This window comes from Moschus berezovskii, chromosome 9 (genome assembly GCF_049115385.1).
Source record: "Moschus berezovskii isolate FMDL1 chromosome 9, NW_MosBer_1.0, whole genome shotgun sequence".
NCBI lineage: Eukaryota > Metazoa > Chordata > Mammalia > Artiodactyla > Moschidae > Moschus > Moschus berezovskii.
Genome location: NC_142468.1, coordinates 98,795,387 through 98,821,651, shown reverse-complemented (window position 1 = coordinate 98,821,651; position 26,265 = coordinate 98,795,387). Strand labels below are relative to the sequence as shown.

The 26,265-nt window shown below is 45.8% G+C and overlaps 1 protein-coding gene across 3 annotated transcripts; it reads right to left on the bottom strand.

Moving 5' to 3' along the window:
- Positions 1–475: 475 nt before the first annotated feature.
- On the bottom strand, positions 476–14,378 carry SALL2 (spalt like transcription factor 2). 3 transcript variants are annotated; one of them, XM_055436983.2, is made up of 3 exons: positions 14,162–14,378; positions 2,267–5,076; positions 476–1,827 (listed from the first exon to the last, which is right to left on the bottom strand). In XM_055436983.2, the coding sequence occupies exons 1-3, from the start codon at positions 14,232–14,234 to the stop codon at positions 1,414–1,416; spliced, it is 3,297 nt and encodes a 1,098-aa protein (XP_055292958.2). In that variant the 5' UTR covers positions 14,235–14,378; the 3' UTR covers positions 476–1,413. The 3 variants fall into 3 exon arrangements, with proteins under 3 accessions (XP_055292958.2, XP_088696142.1, XP_055292959.2); XM_088840016.1 differs by lacking the exon at positions 14,162–14,378 and adding an exon at positions 5,451–5,719 and having other exon boundaries at positions 476–1,660; positions 2,268–5,076; XM_055436984.2 differs by lacking the exons at positions 476–1,827; positions 14,162–14,378 and adding an exon at positions 5,451–5,719 and having other exon boundaries at positions 1,830–5,076.
- Positions 14,379–26,265: the final 11,887 nt, after the last annotated feature.

The following is a 26,265-nucleotide window of genomic DNA, read 5'->3' as shown; positions in this document are numbered from 1 at the left end:
CTTGTTGGTAGAAATTATTAGGGTTGAATTATTTTTTAAAGTTGTTTATAATATTAGACCAAGGATCATAAAGATGAATTCACCTTCGTTCTGCAGATTAACTGATGTCAGCTAGGCTGGCTTAGGTTTCAGGAAAGACTGATAGCATTCAAACTCCAAACAAAACAAAAAACAAAATAAAATACAAAAGCCTGGTGGTGGAAGCATCTCGGCAAAGAGAAAACCTGGACAATGGCTGTAAACAGTGAGCAAATCCTCTACATTTTGAGAACACAAACACCATTTCAACAAGGAAATTACATTCAGTGGAGGTTGTTTTAAGACAAGGCTAAGCAAATTAAATACTTCACCATCATATGTTTAGCTTTGGCAGGAGATATAGATGGTAAGGGAATCTCAATGTTAGGGAATGCCCATATCACACCCCAGCTGGCTATTGAGTCATGAAATAAGGAGAAACACACAAATATTTGGTTAAAATACCTTTAATGAAAAGGGAAAGACACTAGTATCTCCCTTGTCTGCTCTTCACATTTTACTATGTTAGGAAACTCTGGAGCCTATACCTTTGGAGGAGGAGCCATCACTCACGTCAGTCAATAGCAGAACCTCCACTCCCTCCTCCTCAGAACTCCTGTTCCAGATGATCCTATGTTAAGAGTAAATACTACATCTCATTACAAGACAGACAGGCAGGGAGGACAGCACCTGGGGCTCCTCTCCCAAAGTCTGGGACTCTATGAACCAGACAGTGGCAAAGGCACAAACCCAGGTCCATGGACAGGCAAAATGGGGAGGAAGTGGACCTTGAGAGAGGAAGATAAGGAAAATACAAGGGGCTAGGGAATAAAGGAGGAGTTATCTAAAACTAGAAGCACACTAGTGCTAGGAAACCCCCTGATCCACGGTGCTCTGTGGCACACTAAAGTCACCATGAGTCCAAAAGAACATTCATGAGACCCATCGACCCATCCAATTAAGAATTTGAGGTCTTCTCCTTTACATCTCGCCCCTTTATTAATCATACAAGTTTGCAGCAAGCCTTACGCTTTACAACACTCAATCCTCCATTAGTCCTTCAACTACCCTCATCAACAATGCTTGCTAAAGATATGAACTTCACATCTCCTTCCCCCAAATAGCCATCCCATGGGAGACCTCTCAGCAAGAAATCCACTTGTTTCCTAACTGCGAGAGGCAAAGATGAAGGATATGAGAAGCTCAGAATATCTTGGCATATTAACCAGCCAACACCTTTGCCTTAATGTGACTGAGACATGAGTGCCTTAGTTAAAGCAGGAAGAGTGTCCTGTGCCTTTCATTTCTCCCTACCCCCTGGGGCTGGGCCACGAGAGACAGATATTGTTGCATTTTCATTGTTGGCACGCAGAAGGAGAAGGAATGTACAATCTGCTACTTCTCTTCTATGATGGGCTTCCCAGGCACTGTCTTGGATGCAGGAGGCCAAAAGAGGGAAAGGGGAGCTCTCTTCTCCTTGGCTTCTCTGGATCCCACTGCTGGAGGCAACTTCCCAGCCTCAGTTCCTGGGCCAAACAGCACTGGTGGTGCAGGGCCTGAAGTGGTAGTGGAGATGGAGATGGAACTGGAAGTCTGGGGCTTGGTGGGCAGGTCACTTGACAGGAAGGTTGTGTCCTGGTTCCAAAGAGACAGTGGGCCCATCCTCACCAGCTGGGAAGGAATGCCCTGGGACAAGCAGTCATGCAGGTTGACCTGGTCACCAGAGAGAAGTGGCCCCAGGACCCCCAGGGACAGCTGCTGCTCCCTTTGGGGTGGGCTGTAATTCCCTATGTCAGTGCTCAGGTGCATCTACCAAAGGCAAGCGAGAGGAGAGGGAAGAAGGGTCATTCTCGGGGAAGCTGGAAAGGGCTCTTGGGAATGTAAAAGCTGTAGCCAATCTATCTTCCTCAGGTACAATGAATGAAGAGGGAAGAAAAGTTTCTCAGGGGGCAATTGCCATGAGCACAGCGATTTCGAAGCTCAGGGATTAGAGAAAAGTCATTAGGGACATCTAAGAACTGAGAGAAACAGACAAAGGCTCATAGATCTGGGAGGTCCTTCTACAGAGCTCTCAGTTCCTGCTCCTTGGTCAAGGGGCAGCAGGTACAGAAAAACTGGCTCATGGGATGGTGGGATCATCTTTTCGGGGAAAGGGAGAGAGCCCTGGGGAAGTGATAGAGGGTGAGCAGCCTGGGACCAAGGAAAGAGCAGCAATATTCTGAGGGCCATGGGGGGCAAAGGGCTGTACCTGGTGGTGGGCCAGCAGCATGTGCTTCTTGAGGGTAGCCCGCTCGAGAAAGCCCTGCCTGCAGAAAACACAAGTGAAGAGCAGCCCCTCCTTGGGGTGGGTTTTCTGATGCTCCTCCAGAGCTGCCTGGGTGGGAAAGGTCTGGCCACACACCTCACAGGGCTTTCGGCCACTGCTCTCCCCGGGCTCCTTTCTCATCACTTCCTGCAGGCTCAGCTCCTCCACCAAGGGGGTGCTGCTGCCTTCCCCCTCAAGGGCCAGCGCTGACCCCGGGCTGGAGCTCCTCTCCAGTTTTCCCCCTTCTTCTGTGCCTCCGGCAGCATCACTGCCTCCCTGCTCCATTGGCTGCGTCTGATCCAGGCTGTCAGGTGGTGGTGGTGGTGGCAGCAGACAAGGCTGTTGAATGGTCTTCTCATTAGTGTCCATCTCCTTCCCAGCTGTGGCCACTGCCGCCACATTCCCCACCTCCTCCTCAGTGCCGGAAGCCTCTTCTGAATCACCTCGCACGGATATGGCCTTCTCACCTCCACTTTCAGAGCCTCTTCCGGCCAGGGAATCTTCATCGGTCACATCTTCTTCCTCTTCTTCGTCCTCTTCCTCTTCTTCAGACAACTCCTCCTCTGGGGATGGCTGCTGGGATGGCTGCTGGGGGAAGCCCCCCGCTCCGGAAACTGTCGATTGCTCGGAGCCATTCTCCTGGGCAGCTCCCCCCACTTCCGGGAGTGCAGTGCCACCATTGGGGATCTGGCCTCCCAGGTGCATCCGAACATGCTGCTGCAGAGTAACAGCGTTGGTGAACTTCTTCTGGCAAATGGGGCAGGAGTTCTGGGCCCGGGCAGCTGGACTAGCCTTATGGCCCACGAAATGTGCACGCAGATTGCCCCGGGTAGAGAAAGCTCTGCCACACACTTTGCATTTGAAGGGCCGCTCACCTCCATGCTGGCCGTAATGCAGGCGCAGTGCCCGAGGACAGCTCAGCACCCGGAGACAAATGACACACTGGTTGGGTCCAGATGAGGCTGATGATGAAGCTGCAGGGGCAGAAGTGGTGGGGGCACCCGAGGCAGTAGAGGCCACTGCCACAGCTCCTTGACGGTCAATCTTTTCTACCAGCTGCTGAAGCTTGGAGGTTTCAGAGGGTGAAGCCCCCAAGGGCTCCAGCACATAAGGGAAGGGGAAGCTACCAGTGGACTTCAAGTGGTTGGTAAGCAGGGCCCAGCTGGGTAGCGATGTCACCAGCTTACTTAGCTGCATGCGGGTTGCTGCGCCACTTTCTGCCACCCCGGCGATGGCTGAGCCCTCACTCCCCGGCGGGGTGTTTTCATCCGCTTTATTCTTTGGCTCTACCGCTTTCATGAGCACAAACTTATTGAAAGCAGGAAGCGCAGGGGCCGTGGTGGTGCCTGCACCGGTGGAGAGCAGCGTGAGGCTCTCTGTGGCACTTAGGGCGGCAGTGGAGGCCACCAGAGGCTTGCGTTCCACACCTCCACCCGGCACAGCTGCCTCCTCCTCGGCCTTCTCTGGCGGCACGGACATACCATAGGGCAGGCCGCTGCTGGTGATAACGTAGTCTAGATGCTCTGGCACCGGGTGAGGGTTCATCTGCACATGTGGGTACTTCTCCCGATGCCGGTGGAAATGCACTTTGAGGTTGCCTCGCGTGGTAAAGCGGTTGCCACACACATTACACTTATAGGGTCTCTCACCTGTGTGGGAACGCAGGTGGATCTGCAGGGCACTGTCACTACCAAATACTTTGGCGCAGAAGCGGCACTTGTGCCTCCCACCTGGCTTCTCCAAGGGGCCCATCACTTCCCCATAAGCCAACTCTCCACCTCCATTCTTTGGCTTCAGGAGCCCCGGGGAAGCAGCAGCCTCGAGGCCCCGGGCTGCCCCAAGACACTGCGCTGCCAGGAGTCCCGTGGTGCCTGGGAATGCCAGGTGAGGCGAGGCGATCAGCTGATCTGTGCTGCCCGACAGGGCTGGGGAGGCGGCAGGGGTGGGTTTGTGGCTTCGCCCGACCGCACCAGCAGAAAAAGGGTGCTGTGATCCCAAGGGGTGGTAAAGGTGGAAGAACGCCTGCTTGGGTGCTTCTGCCCCTGAGGAGGAGGTGGAGGAAGGTGCCAGTGTCTTGCCAGTTTGGACAGGCTTGATGGGGCTGAAGAGGGGAAGCAGGGGCTTGGTGGAGGACGCAGTCCCTGTCCCAGGTAGCTCGGAGGGACTGGAAGGGGTGCCCACTGTCTGGCCTAAGGAGCCAAGCAGCAGCACCTGCCGGCAGATTTGCTCAGTCATCTGCATCTGATGAATCTGGCGCTGCTGCAGCACCCGGAGTTCTTCCAAGATCAGAGGGATGTTCAAGTGGCCACTGCCTACCCCTTGTAGGGGAGGAGGCGGAGGAGGGGGGGGTGCAGGGGTGGACTCCGGCGGTAATGGAGTTGCTCCCAGCTTGGGGCTGGCCAAGATCAGGCCCCCACCTCCCCCAGCTGCTGTACCTGTGGCAGCAATGAGAAAGTGCCCGGAAGACTCCTCTCCCCTCCGCTCTGGGCCCCAGGTGGGATCTGCGGGTACAGAGGACGCGCAGTCCGAGGGGTTGCTTTGCTCGCCCTCCATGACCTGCGGACTGCTGTGGCCCTCAGGCCGGGGTTCGCAAGAGGCCGAAGAGTTGTTGGGGTTCTCCTGGCCCCCAATTATCACCATTACAGGGGGATCAGTAGAACATGCATTCTGGTGGGCGAGGAATTCAGCTGGGTCAGTGAATTGTGCGCAGCACTTGGCACAGACTTGGGGGTGGTCGTCCTCGCTCACATCACCTAGGGGAGAACACAAGGAGAGAGCGTGGGTGGTGCGGTTGGGATGAGTATACACAGGCTGTAATTAACAACGAGCCCAGTAACCGCTAGTGGGGGTGGGGAGATGAGCTCACCATCAGGCCGTACAGAAGGCTAGAGCTCAGGGCTGACCCGCCTGGACACGACACGCCAGCACCGGGGGCCAGGAAGGAGAGGAGCGGGCATGCATAAGCTACTGTCCCCCTTCCATCCCCCCCGCACCCCGGATCACCGGCGGGCGGAAGGACTAGCTGGGAGGACGGGGTCCTGGGCAGAGAATCGTGCGTTTTATCTCGTCCACCGAAAGTCCTTCCCCTCGCCCCCTCCACCCCTACCGCTGCCGGGCCCTACCGCACCTCCAAGCTCCGCCGGCTCCCCGCAGGGCCCCCCGAGACGAGAGCTCCTCCCGGCTTCGTGCGCCATGGTTGTGCGGGAGGTGCAGGGCCGGGTGGAGTGGGAGACAATGGGTATCCGGATTGGGGGAGGCGGCAGTGGCCGCCCGGGCTGCAGCAGCCTCTGCACCCAGCGGCCCAGACTGCAGAGATGGAGATCGGCGGCGGGGGCAGGGCGCAGCGGAGAGGGGGGAGGGGAGCGAGGAGACGCGGAGGAGGGAGGAGCTGGAGCCAGAAAGCTGGGAGAGGGGAGATGGGGGAGGAGCTGCTGGGGAGGGGAGTCTGTGGGGAGGAGCTGCTGGGGAGGGAGGCGGGAGCTGGGGGAGAGAGGGGGGCGGGGGATGGGTGTGCGGGGGCGGGAGCCCAGAGCACAGGAGGGTTTCCGGAAGGTTCAGTGACAGGTGCTGTGGGGCCTGGTGGGGGTCCACCTATCCTAGTCCTCTGCTAGCTCCCCCCATCTCCAGATGTCTTTGCCCAGACCGGCCCCCCCACCTCCCCAGCAAGCTCAAGGGGGCACAGTAGGAAACACAGCCTTGCTCAATAGAGCAGAGCGATAGGCTTCTCTTATTTTCCTTCGGATAAAGGATCCGCTGAGCCTGGAAAACGTGGACTCCAGAGAGGGTGGTCTGAGGGCCAGAGCAGGGCGGGGGGTGTCCCAGAAAATCCACCCCTTATCTATCCCACCGCCCCTTCAAATGCCCCAAGTTTTGTCCTGTTTTCTTCACCTCCATTCCCACCCTACCCCCACACCCCCTCCACAAAAGAAGCTTCTCAGGGTGGGAGGCTGCGAGGTAGAATTTCCAAGGAAGTCGATTCAGGACTCTTCTCTGCGGAACACTAAGCCCCTTTACTCCCCGCCCCTCCTCCCCCAGAATAATAGCTGAATGCAAGTTACTCCACGGATCACCCGGCCCACACCTCATTTAGAGTTCATGCTTATTTAAGGAGCCATCTCCTATTTAGTTTCCTCTTCTCTATTCCTCTATTCCTCTTTCCTCTTCCTCCGTTGTCCTTCTCTGGCAACGCAGACACTATTAAGGACGTGTGGTTTTGGGGAGATGCTAGCCTGCAGAGGCCCACCTAGCTCTAACCTGGGGGGAAGGGAACTCCTCCCGAAACAATGGGGAAAATGCAGTAGGAGGGAGCTACCAGGCAGCCTCTCGGGGCCTAAAGCCCCTTTTAGCCCCAGGCTGGGTTGAATGCCTAGAAATGACTTAACACCTGCTCACCGCACAGAGGTGGCCTCCTATTCAGAGAGAGGATTAAGGGGGTAAGATGCCTCCTGGACCAGGTACTCTGCATTCCCTTCCTATCTTGAAATGAGCCTTAATGGCTTTCCCACTTCCTTAAAAGAGCTTATCTTACTTATAGGAGGTGACAACAAGTCCTTAGTTCTGTGGTTTGCCATAACAAGTCCTTAGTTCTGTGGTTTGCCTGGGCATCAGTAAATCCACCTTGTTCTAATCCCAGTTCTGTTCTTGCCTGGCTGGTAAATCGAGGCGTGGAGGGGGGTCACACCATGGCTACACTGCCATTTCATTTTTTGTAAAGTGGTAATATTGTAGCTGTGTTGGCTTCATCAGAGAAATATGGTGGGGATAAAATAATATGTATATATAGGACTTCAAATTTGGGGAGGAGTCCCAAATATTATGAATTAAAGAATTTATATTTCGGTGGCAAAAAAACCAAAATAAGCTAAAATACATATATATTCAAGTTAGGTCTGTTTTCATGTTGCCTATTAATTTCTTTTATTTTTGGCCAAGCTGTACGGCTTACTCAGGATCTTAGTTCCCTGAACCCAGGTCCTTGGTAGCATAAGTGTGGCATCCTAACCACTGGACTGCCAGGGAATTAGCAATCTTATTCATTTCTGAGGCTAATATCATTGGCATATGTTAAGAGTAGGAAGTCTTTTGGGGTGGGAACTGTAATATTAATGTTAGTGTAATGTAATATTAATATTAGGCTCTCCAGGTGGCGCTAGTGGTAAAGAATCCATCTGCCAATGCAGGAGAGGCAAGAGACACGAGTTTGATTCTTGGTTTGGGATGATTCCCTGGAGTAGGAAAAGGCAACCCACTCCATTACTCTTGCCTGGAAAATTCCATGGACAGAGGAGCCTGGCAGGCTACAGTCCATGGGGTTGCAAAGAGTCTCACATGACTGAACGTACACACTGAGTTGTATATAATATAGACATAGTTGAATATTAATATTAGTGTAATATAATATTAATAATGTCCACTTTCATTGAAAACATTGTACTGAATTGTTCTGAAACTTCAGATAAACACAAGGGTCTTGACACTGTTGACACTGGCTCTGAAACAGAGGAGCTCCAGGCTTCCAGACCTGACCAGGGAGGGAGAGGGGATTCTGTGTCAATTATGGTAAGTCACAGGTTAACTGCAATGTTGTTTATTTTTACAGATAAGGAAGTTGAAGCTTGGAGAGGTTAAGTGACTTTTCCAAGTTCACAGAGTAATTCAGTGCAGCAAGCATTCAGAGTTTTGACTCCTGTCCAGTACTTTCCCAAGCACATCAATATTGTGTAGCTTCCCTAAGCTAGAGAAAGAGACCTGTGTGGTTCCTACCTGCCATTTGCTCTGTGGCCTCAGTGAGAGAGAAGGAATCAGATGGACACTTTCTACTGAGCATTTGTTAATTAGCATTGAACGTTTGATATCAAGTTGCTGTTTTGTCAAGTCTTCCAACAAGAAAAGAAATCCTTTTCTTTTCATCTTCTCCTGGGAAACACTGTCCCCTTTCTTGCTCTTTAATGAAACTTGCTTTCTGATGCGTAATTTGATCTGCACTCTTCTTAAAGGTAAATTCAGTCCCTGTTGAAAGGTGATGGATCCACAGCCACCTGTAAGAGGAGCCCTCTATTTCTCAGCACTTTGCACTCACTGCCTATCCTGAAAAGGGGGGCGGGATTCTTAGGCAGACACGAATGAAGTCATAAACACAGGACTAAACAAAGCTGGTAATGGTGTCCCTAGATAGCAGATAAGGTGAAACAAGCTATCCTGGGTCACATGCAAAGTCTGGGATGGACACAGGACTGAGACCTGGATACAGTGGTTTAAATTTATAAAGAGCTGAAATGACAAGGAAAAATGAAATCAGGTGACTCTTTAAATCTGGTGGCTCATCAAACTTGGGAAAGGATGGCTCGGAAAACAGAAAAATTGGTGGGTAGCAGGTAGATTTGAACAGAGGTTCTCAAGCTTTGCTGCCCATTAGAATTACTGGAAGAGCTTTTAAAAATCCCAGTGGCCAGGCCATGTGTGCGTGCATGCTAAGTCTGACGCTTTGTGAAGATATGAACTGCAGCCTGCCAGGCTCCTCTGTCCATGTGATTCTCCAAGCAAGAATACAGCATAGCCATTTCCTCCTCCAGGGAATCTTCTGGACCCAGGGATCAAACCTGCATCTCTTAGGTCTCCTACATTGGCTGGCGGGATCTTTACCACTAGAGCCACCTGGGAAGCCTGGCCAAGGTGGGTCTAGGCATCAATGTTTGTAATGCTCCTCAAGTGATTCCAGTGTACAGCCAAGGAGGAGATCCATAGTGTGTATCAGAGGAGTGCCTTTCCCATCAAACCTCCCACCCTGCTTCTCACAAATCTTCAAAGTGGAAAAGTAGAAAGTGCTGTAATGTCTGACTCTTTTGTGACCCCATAGACTGTAGCCTGCCAGGCTGCTCTGTTCATGAGATTTCACAGGCAAGAATACTGGAGTGGGTTGCCATTTCCTTCTCCAGGGGATCTTCCTGACCCAGGGATTATCAAATTCGTTTCTCCTGCATTGCCGGTGAATTCTTTACTGCTGAGCCACCGGGGAAGGTTACAAATCTTACCTGTGCTCAGCTTTACCAAAATTAGGACATAAGTAAAACGAGTTGCTCAATGCGAAATAAAATCTGCCTTTCGGGTTCTGTCTCTACTCTGACCACAGCTACATTCTGACTCTCTTGTTCCCTGCTTCCACTAACAGAAATTGACATGATACACACTCGACTATGAGTTTAAGTGACTGTTCAGTTCAGTTCAGTCGCTCAGTCGTGTTCGACTCTTTGCGACCCCATGAATCACAGCACGCCAGGCCTCCCTGTCCATCACCAACTCCTGGAGTTCACTCAAACTCATGTCCATCGAGTCAGTGATGCCATCCAGCCATCTCATTCTCTGTCGTCCCCTTCTCCTCCCGCCCCCAATCCCTCCCAGGATCAGATGTGCATCTTAAGCCGTACTTCTAATTGTAAAATGAAAGGCTTTGTTCTACACAGAGTTCAGGCACCATCCAACCATTAAAGAAATGAGCATACTATGTAAGCCCTGCCTAAGCTTACTGTTAATGTTGGACCAACACCAATTGATAGTGTCCCCAATTATGAGTTGATTCTGTAACTGTTGCTCTAGAGGATTTCTAAGGGAGAATAAATGATCTTCTTTTCCTCACTTCTCTCTCCTAAATGCATCCACATACCCCTCTGTCACTCACACCTAGTAAGTGTACCCTTGACTTGTGCAACACAGTGCACAAACAGGCACAGGTACATCCAGGGCTAAGTGAGAAAAGTATACGTTTCCAGAATAAGAATGTCTTAGACCAAACACACACAAAGAAGGTTTTTTTAAAAACAGGCATTTTTCTGATATCACAGGACTCGGCACTTAACATGGAATTCATACTGTTTTGAAGCTGGAAGTGACTTTAGAGATCTGACCTCTCACTGAGCACACTGATTGAGAATGTCAGCTCTGAATCAGAGCTCAGTTAAAGTGCCAGCACTTTCTAATCTTTGTGACCTTGGGAAAAGTTTCTTAATTTCCCTAAAGCTTGGATTTCTTTTAAAAATGGGGGTATAGCAACAAAAAGGTATGAAATTCTTATACAGTGCTACAACATACATGAGACTTGAAAACATTATGCTGAGGGAAATAGGCCAGATGGAAATAAGCCACTCAAATGGACACATACTGTATGGTTTCATTATGTGAGATCCCTAGAATTGGTAAATTCACAGAGATGGAAAGTCGGATGGTGATCTCCTGGGGCTGGTGGGGTTGGGTGAAGCAAATGGGGAGTTATTATTTAATGGGTATGCAGTTTCGGTTTTGCAAGATGAAAGAGCTCTGAGGTGGATGGTAGTGATGGTCGCACAGAATTGTGAATATACTTAATGCCACTGAATTGTATGCTTAAAAATGACAAATTTTATTTTGTATATTTCACCATAAATTAAAGTCATTTTAATGGAGGTAATAATAGCAGAGAAATAAAAAAAAGGAAATATATAAAGGGCATAGCATAGTACCTGACAAATAGTAAATGCTCTGCAAATATTAGCAATGAGTATTATTCTGTAAAGACTAAAAGCTGAAGCCCTGGGAGAAGGCTGGACTTGTCCAAGGTCACAAAACTTCCAAGTCCAAGCTGGACTGAAAACCAGGTTTTCTGCTTCCTTATGCAGTGCTCTATTGTACCCTGCCTGAGTACTTTCTATCTACTCAGAAATGTTTTCTTTTTGACCCAGGAGTGCCTAGGGTTTAAAGGCTCAGGGATCAATACTCCAAGAGAGGATGCTGTAAAGAGAACAGGGCCCTCACAACTCTATTTTTGCCTTCTTTCCCCTTTTGCTGCTCTCAATATCTGCCAACTGCCATTTCTCCCCCTAGATCTGTTTGGCTGTTGTCCTGGTTTCTCCTTCTCACTAAATATCTGGGTTTCTGATGGTTTCCTTTATTTCCCAGATGTACTAGTTTACATTTTCCCTATTCACATCCCTTATGTTCTCTATTCCAGACTTTTAGACTCTGTAGGGAAGAGAGGAATTTTTTCTCTCCAGAGTGTTTAAGTAAATAGACTATTTCCTTCTCATCACTTGACATGCAGTAACTATTCTGTTAGGTTTTTGGTGTTCTGGTCAGGGAAGCTGAACAAAAAGAGGAGTGGAAAACAGGTTTTTCAGACTGTGTCTTGGTGATGTCTTAGGTCACTGCAGAGATGAAGCTTTTAAAACGTGCAACAAAGGCACAGCATTTGCTTGTCACATATGGTAAACATTGCTTAAAGGAAGGTAAAGACTCCTGAAAGCCTTAGTGGCACCCTAGCCTACTAAATAAATGTCTGCTGATGGTCATGATGATGCCCAGAGCTCCACAGGTACACCTGTAAAAGGGCACATGTAAAAGCCCCCAAATAAGAGCCCTCCCTACCTAATTTGGGGGCGTGCAGAACAAAAAAAAATGTCCCTGGAGTAGAAGGAAAACTCAGGAGCCTGAAGATCACGTGAGTGAATAGAAACCCTATCTGTATATCTTATAAGAGCATGAAGGAATTTTAGATTTGATCAAATATTAGCCACCTCATCTTATATATGAGACCTCATTACATCGCAGGTCATGCTAGTAGCCCAAGGATCTTTCACTCTCAGGAGAATTCTGAACAGAAAACCCATTGGCTTTCTTAAGGTTAACTACTGCTTTCTTGCTCCTGACATTTATGGTTTTAACTTTTATGTCTCAAAGGCAAAATTTCAACTGAAATTCTTTGCTGCCGTTGAGTTCAAGCAGGTACTGTTTCTATGGGGATGGCTTTGCAGCAGCATTCCTGTGCCCCGAGGCGTTCACAGCCACCAGGGGGAGCTACAGCTCAAGGGGCTGGAGAATCCTCTCAGGGCAGTTGTGAAAGAATTTATAGCTCCCTCCCAGACTCTTCCTCAGCAGTGGTGTAGGGAATGGGTGAGCTGAGGAAGTGGGGAGAGAGTGGAGAGGGGAGGAGAGGAGGACGCCTCTTGGGGGGGGATTCAGTATTGTTCCGCAATCCAACCAGCAGGGGAGCAGGACTGTAAGGCAACTCCGAGGCTCTGGGGGAAGTCTCCTGTAGAGCAGCAGGAGGAAACATCCGGCCTGCAGCCGCATTAAGGGGGGGCTAATGTGTCCCAGGAGGGAAGGATGCCACCAGCATGAACCTCTTAATACTGGCACAGTGGGATCCCAGTAAAGTGCTGACTGGGAGGGGATGTGTTCTACACAAAAGCCAATATGTCCGCAGCATGTGGCGCACTGACTTGATCTCGTCGTTTTTGTTTTTTTTTTTACAGCAGGTGAGAAGGTAAATTTAATCCATGTTTTAGTTTTAGCCACTACAAATACATTATCCTAGAGGTTTCCATGACACATATCTCATAAAGAAATGCTGAAGTTCACCAAGAGTTCCTAGAGCTTTGGTCTTATTTCAGTATTTGCAGGAAGCGCCATTGTACTCACATATAATAACAATACTCACATATTAAGTATTTATTTATGCTAGGGGTTATACCACATGTATTAAGCACTTATTTATGGTAGTTCTTTTTCTAAGTGTACTAACATGTGTTAACTCAATAACCTAATGAGGTACTAGTGTATTCATCCCCATTTTACAGATGAGGAAACTGAGACATAGAAAAGCAAAGTAAATCAACAAAGGCTGCACAGCTAACCAAGAGGTAGAGCCAGGATTTGAATCCTGAAATTCTGCTTGCAGAATCCTTGTGTTTAATCATGTACCACCTTGTTGGGTGAATCAGCTGTTTGCTAAATAAATAGCTTATCCCTGAGCCAGAACTTTGAAATTTTCACAGTGTGAAGTACATAGCCATAGCAGATTATCCAGAACTTGCTCAGTCCTAAGAAGTACCTGGATATTTGCAAAGATACAGATCTCCAGACTCTAGCCCACATCTACCCACAACCAAGCAAGCTTGGAAAACGCTAATTTAGGTGGAGTGTGTACTACTAGCTCTGATTATCATGAAATCAAGGTTTCTTTCCTGATTGTGCCTGTATCTGAGACTTTGAGCAATGTCACTGCTCAGTACCTTAGTTGCTCTGTTGGCTGCCTCTGACTTACTGGAATGTTATAAGAATGCATGAAAATTTCTCCCCTCATAAAGAAAATCTGTTACATAAATGGTAATATCCTCATAAAATGATATGCATGTATCAACATGCATGTATGTTAACGCATACAGTTTTTTTTAGCTTGGCTTTCCTTGAAGTACCCACCTAAGCCCCTCATCCAGACCTTTCTTCCAGCCTCTATCCCAGGTGACACAGATACACACTCCAAACCAGGCTGTATCTGACCGACATTAGCTCTGTCCCTCTGGGAGCTCTGATCTGTTCTCTGCTCAGCCCAACAATAAGAAACTTTTTTCTCCTCTCCCTCGGGGGAACCTTCCGTTCATCCAATTCATTCTCTTGCAACCCAACTCTCCAGAAAGAAAAGAGGGGGGGGGTTGGTGGAATCCCACCCCTAAGAGACGGGTCTTCAGGTCTGAGAAGGTTACTTAGCAACGGGCACAAAGACCAGTGAGCAAAGGGGGACCTGGGGAGAAAACTCTTGGGTGGGGAGACAGAGCCAGTTTGAAAACTCCATTTCATCCAAAGAAAAGCAACACGGAAAACAAACAGAATCAACCCTGAGAAAAGCCAAGCGGGGCTTCTCTCCAGCGCAGGTCATCATCTCCTTACTCCCTGCAACTCAACTCTTTCAACCCCCTAGTGACCAAGTCCTCCCCCTGGTTTCGCCCATGGCCTGGGTGCCCTCCCCTTGCCCTGGCCTGACCCACACAGGCTTGGACTCGGCCCCCACCCCCACCCCTCCCCGGCACCCACCGTTCTCAGACGCGCTGGGACCTTCGCAGTCCGAGATTAACTGTTGGGGTTTCCGCTGCTTTCGCCGAGACATTCCCGGGTAGAGAGAGGTGGGACGGGGAGGGACAACGCTCACTTAGTCTGAATCGGGGTGACCTGGTCTGGTCTCCCCCCTGGGTCTGAAGCCAACTGATGCCTCTCCCCCAATGCCAATCACTGTGAAGCAGAGATGTTCTCGCTTCCCAGGGACAGACAGACAGACACGCGCGCTCTCTGATTCTCAGTCTCTGACTCTCTCTCAATCTCTGCAAGTCTTTAAAGGGGAGACGCCCCCTTTTTTTTCTTCAGCTTCTTCCCTACGCTTCTGCAGCTCCCATTGTAAAAGCAAAAATCCTAATCTTTCCGCACACTCTTTTCTTTTGTACTGCAGAGGAAAGGATTTAACCCTCTCCTCCCTGCCCGGGTTCCGGGCCTCTTGCTCTGCTGTCTGTTCAGAAAATGTCCCTCGGTTGTTTTTCTAACTCTTCCTCTGAGCTCTTCGCAGTGCTTTCTGGTTATTTCATGATTCTGTACCACCTTGTTGGAAGATATGACTGCTTTTGGCGTCTAAGCTGAAATGAGAACTTTCTGGTATATCCTGATTATAAGGCCAAGAACTCAGTTACTTGCCAGTCAAAAATGAGAAAGTCTAACAAAAAAATTAAGTAAAAATGATCACTGTATATATATGTAGATCTCTTTAAAATTTATAAGATATTTTCCTGTGTAGGGCATATTTCGAGAAATACATCTTTGAGGTTAGCACAGCCAGTTTTACTATTCCTATGTATAGATGATCCTCTTTATAGCTGAACCAAAAGGCTCAGGGAGGTTAAGTAACTTGTCCAAGATTGCACAGCTGTGATGTAACAGAAACAGCCCTGGCAGCCAGGTGGATCTGACAGTAATCTAGCATTTTTTAAAAAAATTTTCCTCTCTAGTGTTAAAAGGTACAATATACCACCAAAATCCTAGCATGTAAAATGAAAATGATTGATCTTAAGGAATCTCATTTAAAATAGTACAGGGTCAGGGGCTCTTCTGTGTCTCCTACTTCTTTCCAGCTCCCAGAGTTGAAGGGATGCCACCTTTGACAAAATCATACAGAAGAGTTCTGTGGTACTCCAGAGGAGACATGGCTTCCCTGGTGGCTCAAGTGGTAAAGAACCCGCCTGCCAATGTATGAGACACAGGTAGGATCCCCTGGAAGAGGAAATGGCAACCTGCTCCAATATTCTTACCAGGATAATTCTGTGGACAGAAGAGCCTGGTGGGCTACAGTCCATGGGGTCGCAAAGAGTCTGGCATGACCGAAATGACTGAGCATTCACTTTCTGTTCTGAGCAGAACAGAAGTTACAAGGAGGCACCTTCAGCTCAGTGTAAAGGAACTTTATAAAGTGTGATGGGTTCTCCTGTAAATTTGTGAGCTCTTTGTGACATGTTCTCACAGAGACTGAAAACAGTTGTCAAGGATTCTGTGGAAAGAATTTCTTTGTGGATATTAAATTTGATCTTTAAGAACATATCATTTGGTGTACTTGCCCAGTGGTCCAGTGGTTTAAGACTGCACTTTCAATGCAGGGGATGTGGGTTTGATCCTTGGTCAGGAAACTAAGATGTGGTATGGCCAAATAAGACAACAAAAAACTATCATTGGCCATGAGCCAACTGAGTCTCTCCTGTTCAGGTTGCAAAATTGACTGATTTATTGTTCTTTAACTTCTGACGTTGCTGCTCCTCCCTGAATTTGAGGTGCTAATGTTACTACTTTGCATAGACTATCCAGATATGCCCTATCTTCTAGCTATAATGCCTAGGTCCTCTCTTTTAAACTTATTTATCTTTTACTCTACTGGCTAAGATAAGAGAGCATCAGAAACACCATCTGTTAGGAAAGTGGGAATTATTTTGCCCTTTGGAGTTGAGTGATGTAAATCTGATGGCTGTGTCTTCAGAGGAAAACAAAACAAAGCTCACTAAGTGTTGGGTGCACACTTGGAAGTTTCCTTCATTTCTTCCCCTACACAAGTGCAACTTAGTTTGGCAATAAGAAAGGGAGAGAGAAAGACAGATGGTAAGAGGGTTGCTGGTGATAAAAGAGGCAGTTACCCCCATCTAAAGAGATTTGGGGAGTACTCTGATCTTTGCTTTGGAGTTCATGGAGTCTCTATTATTTTCCTGGTTTTTTGGGGTCAGGACCTTGAATGGCTCCCTCATGGGCAATCCTCAGAACTCTTGCTAACTTTGTCTTATTCATCCTGTTAACCTCCTTGTGGTAGACAGGTGCAGTCATCACTAGGCTATTGTGGAGAGGCCAGGAAAGTTCTAATTTCTCAATGGAATAGACTGGGTTTTGTCACTCTATAATTCCACTGTTTCCATCAGGTACTTCCTCTTTGGGGAAAAGAAATGAGAGAAGGAACATAGCATTCTGCTTTCCTTAGGAGTCTGGAGATCTCCGAGGGCACATCTGGGGGCCCAGTATTCATCTCCGTCCTGAGTCTCGTCTGTCCGGTCTTTTCCTACTTTGGTCCACCCTCTTTCTTGCTGTCCTTATTGTGAAAGGAAGGGCTCTTTCCCCTCCTCTCCTTTCTTCCGCCCTCCCCCATTGACCATTTTTTCCTTTTACCTCTCCACTGTGGCCTCTTGACCTCCCCACAGAGTTACAAAAGTAAAATCCTTGAAGAGATGCTGCTGTGGGAATGTTAATGAGCCTTCCCCACAAAGGGGCAAAGACTTTACTTCACTGAGTTGGAAAAAAGCCCCTTTGAAAAGGGGTTTCTGTGTGTGGTGAAGTGGAGAGGGGAGAGGGAGGAGAGAGAGGGAGGGAGAGTGAGAAAAGAAGGGAGAGAGAGAGCAAGAGAATGAAAGGAGAGAGAAAAGAGAAAGAGAAATTAGTAGAAGAAGGGAATATGAGAATAGCACGTTTGCTTCTTTAATTGGTGATTGAATTTTTGGAAAATGTTCCATAGTCATTTGACCTTGTAAACTAAGCATTTAAATTCCCAAAAAGCTCAAGAGGCACTCTCGGCATTGAAGATAATGAAGGATTGGAAAAAAAGACTTACCCTAGCACCCTACCCCCAGTTCCTTCCCCTGTGTGGAAGCCTGAGAGGCTTTGGGGGTGGAGGGGGTGGGAGGATATTTTGGGCAGGAAGTAGTTGGTGGTGAAGATGGACTCTTTATTCTGGCTTTGTGGTTCCTTTTTATGACATTTGCTAATTTTACCAATATTTTCTATTTTGGCTTCCCTACTGACTTAAAATTTTTCCTCTCTTAAGGGATAAAATACTGTTGGGTGTTTACATCACGGAGTCAAAGCAGAACTTTGCTCAGGATTCCTACTTTTCAAGCAGGACACTGTATCCTTCCTTTGTGAGCATAGGTTGCCTCTGAATTAGTTTAAATGGATGTTGCTGCTAAGCTGCTAAGTCGCTTCAGTCGTGTCCGACTCTGTGCGACCCCACAGACGGGTGCCCACCAGGCTCCTCTGTCCCTGGGATTCTCCAGGCAAGAACACTGGAGTGGGTTGCCATTTCCTTCTCCAAAATGGATGTTAGGGCACTCTTATTATCAAAAAATATGTCCTTAAAAAGCAAAGATAGTCGAATGTTATTGCTCTTTAAAAAAAAACAGTCATTATGTTTGACTCCCAGAGATTTTCCTGCACATTGTTTTGTGATATCAGCACAATAGTGCAGTCAAAGAAGCCCAGAACTATGAGAAACAAAGAGAAGGTGATTGGAATGAGATCCTCCAAGGAAGAGAAAGAAGAGGGCCCAGTCAGGGATGCTAATTCCCAGAGCTCTGTAACTCCTCTGGATTCACTGTAATCACAGGTAATCACATGGGAAATTTATGGTGAATTCACATTCCTAGCCTCGACCCCTGATCTTCTTAGTCAATCTCTGAGTCTGAAGCCTAAGATTTAAAAATAAATTCTTAAATGATTCTTTTGCAGTTTGAGACAGTTGAGCTTGACTGCTGCTTTTGAAACCATGGGTTGTAGATACCTAGGGGCCTGCAGTGTTGTTATAAGGCAACCCATGTACACACGAAGTGAGTCCAGTCTGTGATCCCAGTAAACAATATGCCCCCAAATGTGTGTACTGCTGTTGGCCAAATGTTTGTTGATGTGGTTGAGAGTAATACACTTTGAAGTCTCTGCAAAGTGTTTCTAAACTCAGAGTGGCTTTTGCTTTAAGAATACAACCTCAGTCGAATGGGAGTCCAGGAAATTCTTTGGCATTTCATTCAAGGCCTCTTCTCTCAGGACAATACTCTGCTGTTAGCGTTCCTCTTTTTCTAGTTTGTAGAAGAGGAGGCACTGTGGAAGCACTTCCTGTACCTTCCTAGGAGTTGGAATCCCATGAGGAATTTGATTTTAATTGCAAGAGAGCAAAACTAGGAATCTAGAAAACTTTCTATGGTATGACATGTAACCTTTCTATGATAGCCATAACCAAAGCTAATCATAGCTAAGGTGCACTCTGCAGCATCACACCCTTTGATTGTATCACACTCCTTTAATCCTTTAAATAGCTTTTCAAGGGAGCATTATATAATCCCCATTTTAGGCAAGCAGAACACCCTGTTTTGCAGTAAAGAAACTGAGGCACAACAGACAAAGTAGCGTTCTTGTTCAAGGTCTGATAGCTGATAAGTGGCAGAGTGAAGTTTGCCCAAGCAATGCCTGACTTGACAGCCCACAGTGTGACCATTTATCGCCATCCCCCTGATTTCTGTCTGTTACATGTCTCACTTTCTGGGTGCAGACCTGTAGTATGACTTGAACTTTCAACTTGCAAGGAAAATTTGAAGACCCACAAGTAAATATCTACAAATTATGATTCTTTTAATTACATGTATTACCACATGTTCCAAAGGTCTTGCATTAGGGAGTAAGGCAATGAAAAGTAAGGGAAGAGTGTCCTTTGCAGAAATTTATAAAATAAGAAAGTGATCTCTGGTCTTATCAGATGATTTCTGCATGGCCTCTTTCAGATGACAGTTGCCATGGTGTTTTAGGGGCAGAGGGAGGGAGTGAAGATCAAGGAGGTCATTCAGGTTGAGTCTTGTCTGGTGTTTCTTTTCGGAGTTCATTTGGCAAAAGATGGCAGGGATTTAAACATTCATAAGAGAAAGGAGAGAAGTTATTCTTTTTGCTTTCCTTGGTTTCTCAATGTTACTCTTGTTAAATAAAGGAGAAATGGGGTTTGTGAAGAGGTCAAGGTTGCGGAACAGGAGAGGGAGGTTGTGGGGGAAGGGCCATGAGCCTAGCAGGCAGCGGGAGAAAGCCTAGGGTCGGGGTTGGTGGGTAGTATATATGCCTGTGTTTTCAAGGAAAAAATTATAGGAACAATTTGCTAAAGTTCCGGAGAGCCTGAGGTTGGTTGTTTAAAAGAAAATCAGCAAATAAATGAGGTGCAGTGAGGGCAAAGGTGGGGTGGGGAGAATGAGGACAAAGGCAAACAAACCAAGCCCTGAGAAGGAGCAACGATGCAGAGTGCTGGGCAAGAAGGAGTCAGGCCACAGATGAAAATCTTTGGAGGGACAGGAACAAAGGGATTGCAATTATGTCAGAAAGTGCGACTAACTGACAGCTCTCATAGAAACATAGTCAGAGCCTTCAGAAGGCGACTGTCAGAATAAGGGGGTTCTCAAGGACTTTGGAGCTAGATGGGGCCCTAGATAGGGCCATAGGGATCCTTTCCAAATCTCCTGCTTTTCAGATAAAGAAACTAAGACCTAGAGAGGTTAAAAGACTTTACAAAAGGTTCTCCAAAACCAGATCTTATCTCAAGGAATTGCCCTTTGCTCTATGTAAAGAATAAATGGCTACAGGCAAGAATGGGAGAGAACCCAAGCAGAAGTAAAACTTTAAAAGATAGTTCTTAATTTCTCCATCTTCTCTAAAATTCATGAACTTTTTTTCTTGTGGGGACCAACATATTTTAGAAGCCAATTCCATTCTGATAACTTCATACCCTTAAGCTATTCAATTAAATAATAATCTATTTCCCACGTTGGAGATTATTCCCAGGAATGGGATCCCCCAGTGACTAATTCTGGCATTTAAATAAGTGTTGATTATGTCTAATTGATTCCTAATCATATTTTAATTGCAAATCCTTTATATCGTCCCTTATTCATTCACACTCATTCATTCAACAGATTTGTTTTTTTAAGTATCTGTTTGCATTAAGTACCTACTGCAAACAGAAAATAAAACAAATACTTTCCAGTTTATTATGATGCAGCTATTTTGTAATGGTTTGGACTTTAATCTTTTGGTGACAGGTCTTTATTTGTTTTGGACATATTTCCGTTCCAAACTATGCCACTGCTTTATCCCTCATCCATAATTCCATAAGTCCATAAGTCACCCAAGATTCATACGGACTTCTGATGTGGTTCCTCATTTATCCTGGAACTGCTTTTATGGCCTTGAAATGAGCCAGGACACATGGTTCTCATGGAGTTGATTAGAGCCAATTTATACAGAAGATAGTGCAAGGTGAGGAGAACTGATGGGGCAAATCAAAGCCAGAATACCTGAGAAGAACCAGGAAGAGCTGAAGATCCTGAAGGCAACCTGTTTAGTCCAAAGGGGCTGGAATAGGAAATGAGTTAACAGAGAGCAAAGTGAAGAACTGGAAGAGTTGCTGTAAATATTGACTTTACTAAACTCGTGGGTTTGAGGTGAATCAGTTCAGTTCAGTTCAGTCGCTCAGTCACGTCCGACTCTCCGCGACCCCATGAATCACAGCACGCCAGGCCTCCCTGTCCATCACGAACTCCCGGAGTTCACTCAAACTCATGTCCACAGAGTCGGTGATGCCATCCAGCCATCTCATTCTCTGTCGTCCCCTTCTCCTCCCACCCCCAACCTTTCCCAGCATCAGAGTCTTTTCCAGTGAGTCAACTCGTCGCATGAGGTGGCCAAAGTATTGCAGTTTCAGTTTTAGCATCAGTCCTTCCAATGAACACCCAGGATTGATCTCCTTTAGAATGGACTGGTTGGATCTCCTTGCAGTCCAAGGGACTCTCAAGAGTCTTCTCCAACACCACAGGTCAAAAGCATCCATTCTTCGGCGATCAGCTTTCTTCACAGTCCAACTCTCACATCCATACATGACCACGGGAAAAGCCATAGCCTTGACTAGATGGACCTTTGTTGGCAAAGTAATGTCTCTGCTTTTTGATATACTATCAAGGTTGGTCATAACTTTCCTTCCAAGGAGTAAGCGTCTTTTAATTTCATGGCTGCAATCAGCACCCGCAGTGATTTTGGAGCCCCCAAAAATAAAGTCTGACACTGTTTCCATTGTTTTTCCATCTATTTCCCATGAAATGATGGGACCAGATGCCATGATCTTTGTTTTCTGAATGTTGAGCTTCAAGCCAACCTTTTCACTCTCCTCTTTCACTTTCATCAAGAGGCTTTTGAGTTCTTCTTCACTTTCTGCCATAAGGATAGTGTCATCTGCATATCTGAGGTTATTGATATTTCTCCCAGCAATCTTGATTCCAGCTTGTGCTTCTTCCAGCCCAGCATTCCTCATGATGTACTCTGCATAGAAGTTAAATAAGCAAGGTGACAATATACAGCCTTGATATACTCCTTTTCCTATTTGGAACCAGTCTGTTGTTCCATGTACAGTTCTGACTGTTGCTTCCTGACCTGCATACAGGTTTCTCAAGAGGCAGGTCAGGTGGTCTGGTATTCCCATCTCTTTCAGAATTTTCCACAATTTATTGTGATCCACACAACTGGCTTAAACATGGAAGTTAAGGATACACAGTGTAACTAGAAGAGAACATAGGTGAAACATTCTGGTCTGTAAATCTTAGCAATGTGTTCTTAAGTCAGTCTTCCAAGGCAATAGAAATAAAAGCAAAAATAAACAAATGGAACCTATAAGCTATTGCACAGCAAAGGAAACCATAAGCAAAAATAGACAACCTATGGAATGGGAGAAAATATTTGCAAATGATAAGACTGACAAAGGCATAATTTCCAAAATATACAAACAGCTCATATAGTGAAGTGAAGTTGCTCAGTCATGTCTGGCTCTTTGCTACCCCATGGCGTATAGCCCACCAGGCTCCTCTGTCCATGGGATTTTCCAGGCAAGAATACTGGAGTGGGTTGCCATTTCCTTCTCCAGGGGATCTTCCCAACCCAGGGATCTAACCCAGCTCTCCTGCATTGCAGGCAGATGCTTTAACCTCTGAGCTATCAGGGAAGCCCACAGCTCATATAACTCAGTAATAAAAACCAAACAACCCAGCTGATAAATGGGATAAGACCTAGACATTTCTCCAAAGAAGTCATACAGATGGCCAGCAGGCACATCAACAGATACCCAACATTGCTAATTATTAGATAAATGCAAGTCAAAACTACAATGAGGAATCACCTCACTCTGGTCAAAATGGCCATCACTAAAAAGTTTACAAATAATAAATGCTGGAAAAGGTATGGAGAAAAGGAAACACTCCTATCCTGTTGGTGGTAATGTGAATTGGTACAGCTACTATGGAAAATGGGCTTCCCTTGTAGCTCAGTCAGTAAAGAATCCGCCTGCAGTGCAGGAGACCTGGGTTTGATCCCTGGGTCAGGAAGATCCTCTGGAGAAGGAAATGGCAACCCACTCTAGTATTCTTGCCTGGAAAATCCTTCGGGTAGAGGAGCCTGGTGGGCTACAGTCCATGGGGTCACAAGAGTCGGACACGACTTAGGAAGTAAACCACCACTCTGGAAAATAGTATGAAGTTTACTTTGAAAACTAAAAATAGAGTTACCATGTGGTCCAGCAATCCCACTCCCGGGTATATAACCAGAAAAGATGAAAACTCTAATTTGAAAAGACACATGAACCCCAATGTTTATAGAAACACTATTTACAATAGCCAAGACATGGAAGTAACCTAAGTTTCCATCAACAGATGAATGGATAAAGAAGATGTGGTATATATACACTATGGAATATTATTCAGCCAAAAAAATAATGAAATAATGCCATTTGTAGCAAAATTGATAGGCCTAGAGATTATCATAATAAGATTATCCTGTCAGAAAGAGAATGACAAATATATGATACTGTTTATATGTGGAATCCAAAATATGATGCAAATGAACTTACTTACAAAACTGCAGTAGATTCACAGACAAGGGAACAAATTTAAGATTACCAAAGGGGGAAGGGGGTGGAGGAGAGATAAATTAGGAGTCTAGGATTAGCAGATACAAGCTACTATATATAAAATAAACAAATATTTTGTACAGTACAGTACAGGGTACTGTATTTAATATCTTTTCATAAACCATAATAGAAAAGAATATGAAGACACATAGTATATATATATCTGTTGCTGTACAACAGAAACTAACACAACATTGTAAATCAACTAGACTTTAAAAAAATAAAAATATTCATGGTGTACATTTTGGAGAATTCTGTGCCTCCTTGCAGTCAAGCATTTTTATGAGACTGGATGACTTATCTAAGATAGTACTTACATTGTTTGATAATTTTATACTGTTTGATTCTCTGTTCTTTCTCCATCTTAAAGTGCATTGTACATTTCTTGACCATTGTACATTTCTTGTACAGCTGGACTTAGAAAAGGCAGAAGAACCAGAGATCAAATTGCCAACATCCATGAGATCACAAAAAAAGCAAGAGAACTCCATAAAAACATCTACTTCTGTTTCATTGACTACACTAAAGTCTTTGACTGTGTGGATCACAACAAACTGTGGAAAATTCTTAATGAGATGGGAATAACAAACTACCTTACCCGCCTCCTGAGAAATCTGTATGCAGGTCAAGAAGCAACAGTTAGAACCAGACATGGAACAATGGACTGGTTCAAAATTGTGAAAGGAGTACATCAAGGATATATATGGTCACCCTACTTATTTAACTTATATGCAGAGTACATCATGTAAAATGCCTGGCTGAATGAAGTACAAGCTGGAATCAAGATTGCCAGGAGAAATATCAATACCCTTAGATATGCAGATGACACCACACTTATGGCAGAAAGCAAAGAGGAACTGAAGAGCCTCTTGATGGATGAAAGTGAAAGAGGAGAGTGAAAAAGTTGACCTAAGACTCAACATTCAGAAAACGAAGATCATGGCATCCAGTCCCGTCACTTCGTGGCAAATAGATAGGGAAACAATGGAAACAGTGACAGACTTTATTTTTGGGGGCTCCAAAAATCACTGTAGATGGTGACTGCAGCCATGAATTTAAAAGACACTTGCTCCTTGGAAGAAAAGCCATGACCAACCTAGACAGCATGTTAAAAAGCAGTACGTACTCCTTTGCCAACAAAGGTCCATCTAGTCAAAGCTATGGTATTTCCAGTAGTCATATATGGGTGTGAGAGTTGGACTATAAAGAAAACTGAGCGTGGAAGAATTGATGCTTTTGAACTGTGGTGTTGAAGACTCTTGAGAGTCCCTTGGTCAGCAAGGAGATCCAACCAGTCCATCCTAAAGGAAATCAGCCCTGAATATTTATTGGAAGGACTGCTGCTAAAGCTGAAGCTCCAATACTTTGGCCACCTGATGTCAAGAACTAACCCTGATGGTGGGAAACATTAAAGGCAGGAGGAGAAGGGGACGACAGAGGATGAGATGGTTGGATGGCATCATCAGCTTGGTGGACATGAGTCTGAGTAAGCTCCAGGAGTTGGTGATGGCAGGGAAGCCTGGCATGCTGCAGTCCATGGGGTTGCAAAGAGTTGGTTGGACATGACTGAGCGACTGAACTGAACTGATACATACACAGAGAGAGGTATAAAGGCATATGTCTTTTAAAATGTATATACGAAGATGAGGAAAGGGGATCAGTGCATTTGGAGCAGGAATTGGAGATGAGGGAGGATAAACTTAATGACCGAATTCTACTCCATGAGGTTTAGATCTTTCCTTGCACCATCTGGTTCAGTGACCTCTGTTTCCATCTTTTGGTCAAAGGATAAATGTCACCAAGATATGTGTATGTTTCCAAAAAATGAAAGTCTGAGAGAAAAGAGAGTAGAAAGGGAGGATTGGGAGAAACAAGCTTGTCATTCAAGGGGAGTTATACTTCCCATCAGCTACTCCCATCCTTACACTACAAATGTCATCCTTCCATGTACACCATAAGCTGTCCATCTTTATTCACGCAGCTGGAAATCCAAGTATTAACTTTTTTCTTGAAATCGAAGAAGGAACACTCTCCTCCCCCTACAAGATACTTGAAAATAACCTTAGAAAATAAACTCAATAAAATCACATTACATATTTTAAAATCTTAGAAAACAAATAAAAAAGTATCATACCATTGGAGTAAGAGGAAATCTCTTCTAAACTTAATATCTGTTTAAAATAAGAGTATTAAAATATTTAACTTTCAAAATAAAAAGTACATTTAGGGAATCCCCTGGTGGTTCAGTGGTTAGGATTTTGCATTTTCATTGCTGGGGCCCTGACTTGATCCCTGGTCAGGGCACTAAGAACCTGCAAGGTGCGAAGCAATGGCAGGAAAAAAAGGCACCTTTATGTGAAATCATAATTTGGCCATTCTTTGATACCCATTCTATGCTAGCTGGGCATGATGTATGTGACTATAACCTCATGTCCTTTCTAACTCCCAGGAGCTTATACTGACACATGACATATCGAATTGAATGCTAGAGGCGAGTGGTCTGCGTTCAGACTATTATACATTCATTAAGTTGTTTCTCCCTTTCTTTCACAGAGCTTAAGGTAATTATAATTGAATTTGCATGTTGAAATTTAATTTTAAATTAAGTTAAAATATTAAAATGAGTCAATAATCTTTAGGCAGGCGTGCCTGTCTTTGTGACCTCCAGAAGTATGCCCAGTCAAAAACCAAAGTAGCTTATAGGTTCATGATTCTGTAGCTCCAGATGGCAGAGTCACCTCAGGATGTAAATCCCACCCAAGCCACAGAAATCCTTTCTTTCTTTTGGGACATAAGGACCAAGTGAGGCCTCCCAACTAGTTATACTCTCAGCAAACATTTATCAAGTTCATTTCATATTTCACTCACCAGAACT

Bases quoted from the DNA above. Each gene is read 5' to 3' on its own strand.
- SALL2 (XM_055436983.2), bottom strand. From the start codon at position 14,234: ATGTCTCGGCGAAAGCAGCGGAAACCCCAACAGTTAATCTCGGACTGC. The intron at 5,077-14,161 runs GTGGGTGCCGGG...GTTCTCCCCTAG, and splicing joins TCCCAGCGCGTCTGAGAACG to GTGATGTGAGCGAGGACGAC. The intron at 1,828-2,266 runs GTACAGCCCTTT...TGCCTTTGGTAG, and splicing joins TGCTGCTGGCCCACCACCAG to ATGCACCTGAGCACTGACAT.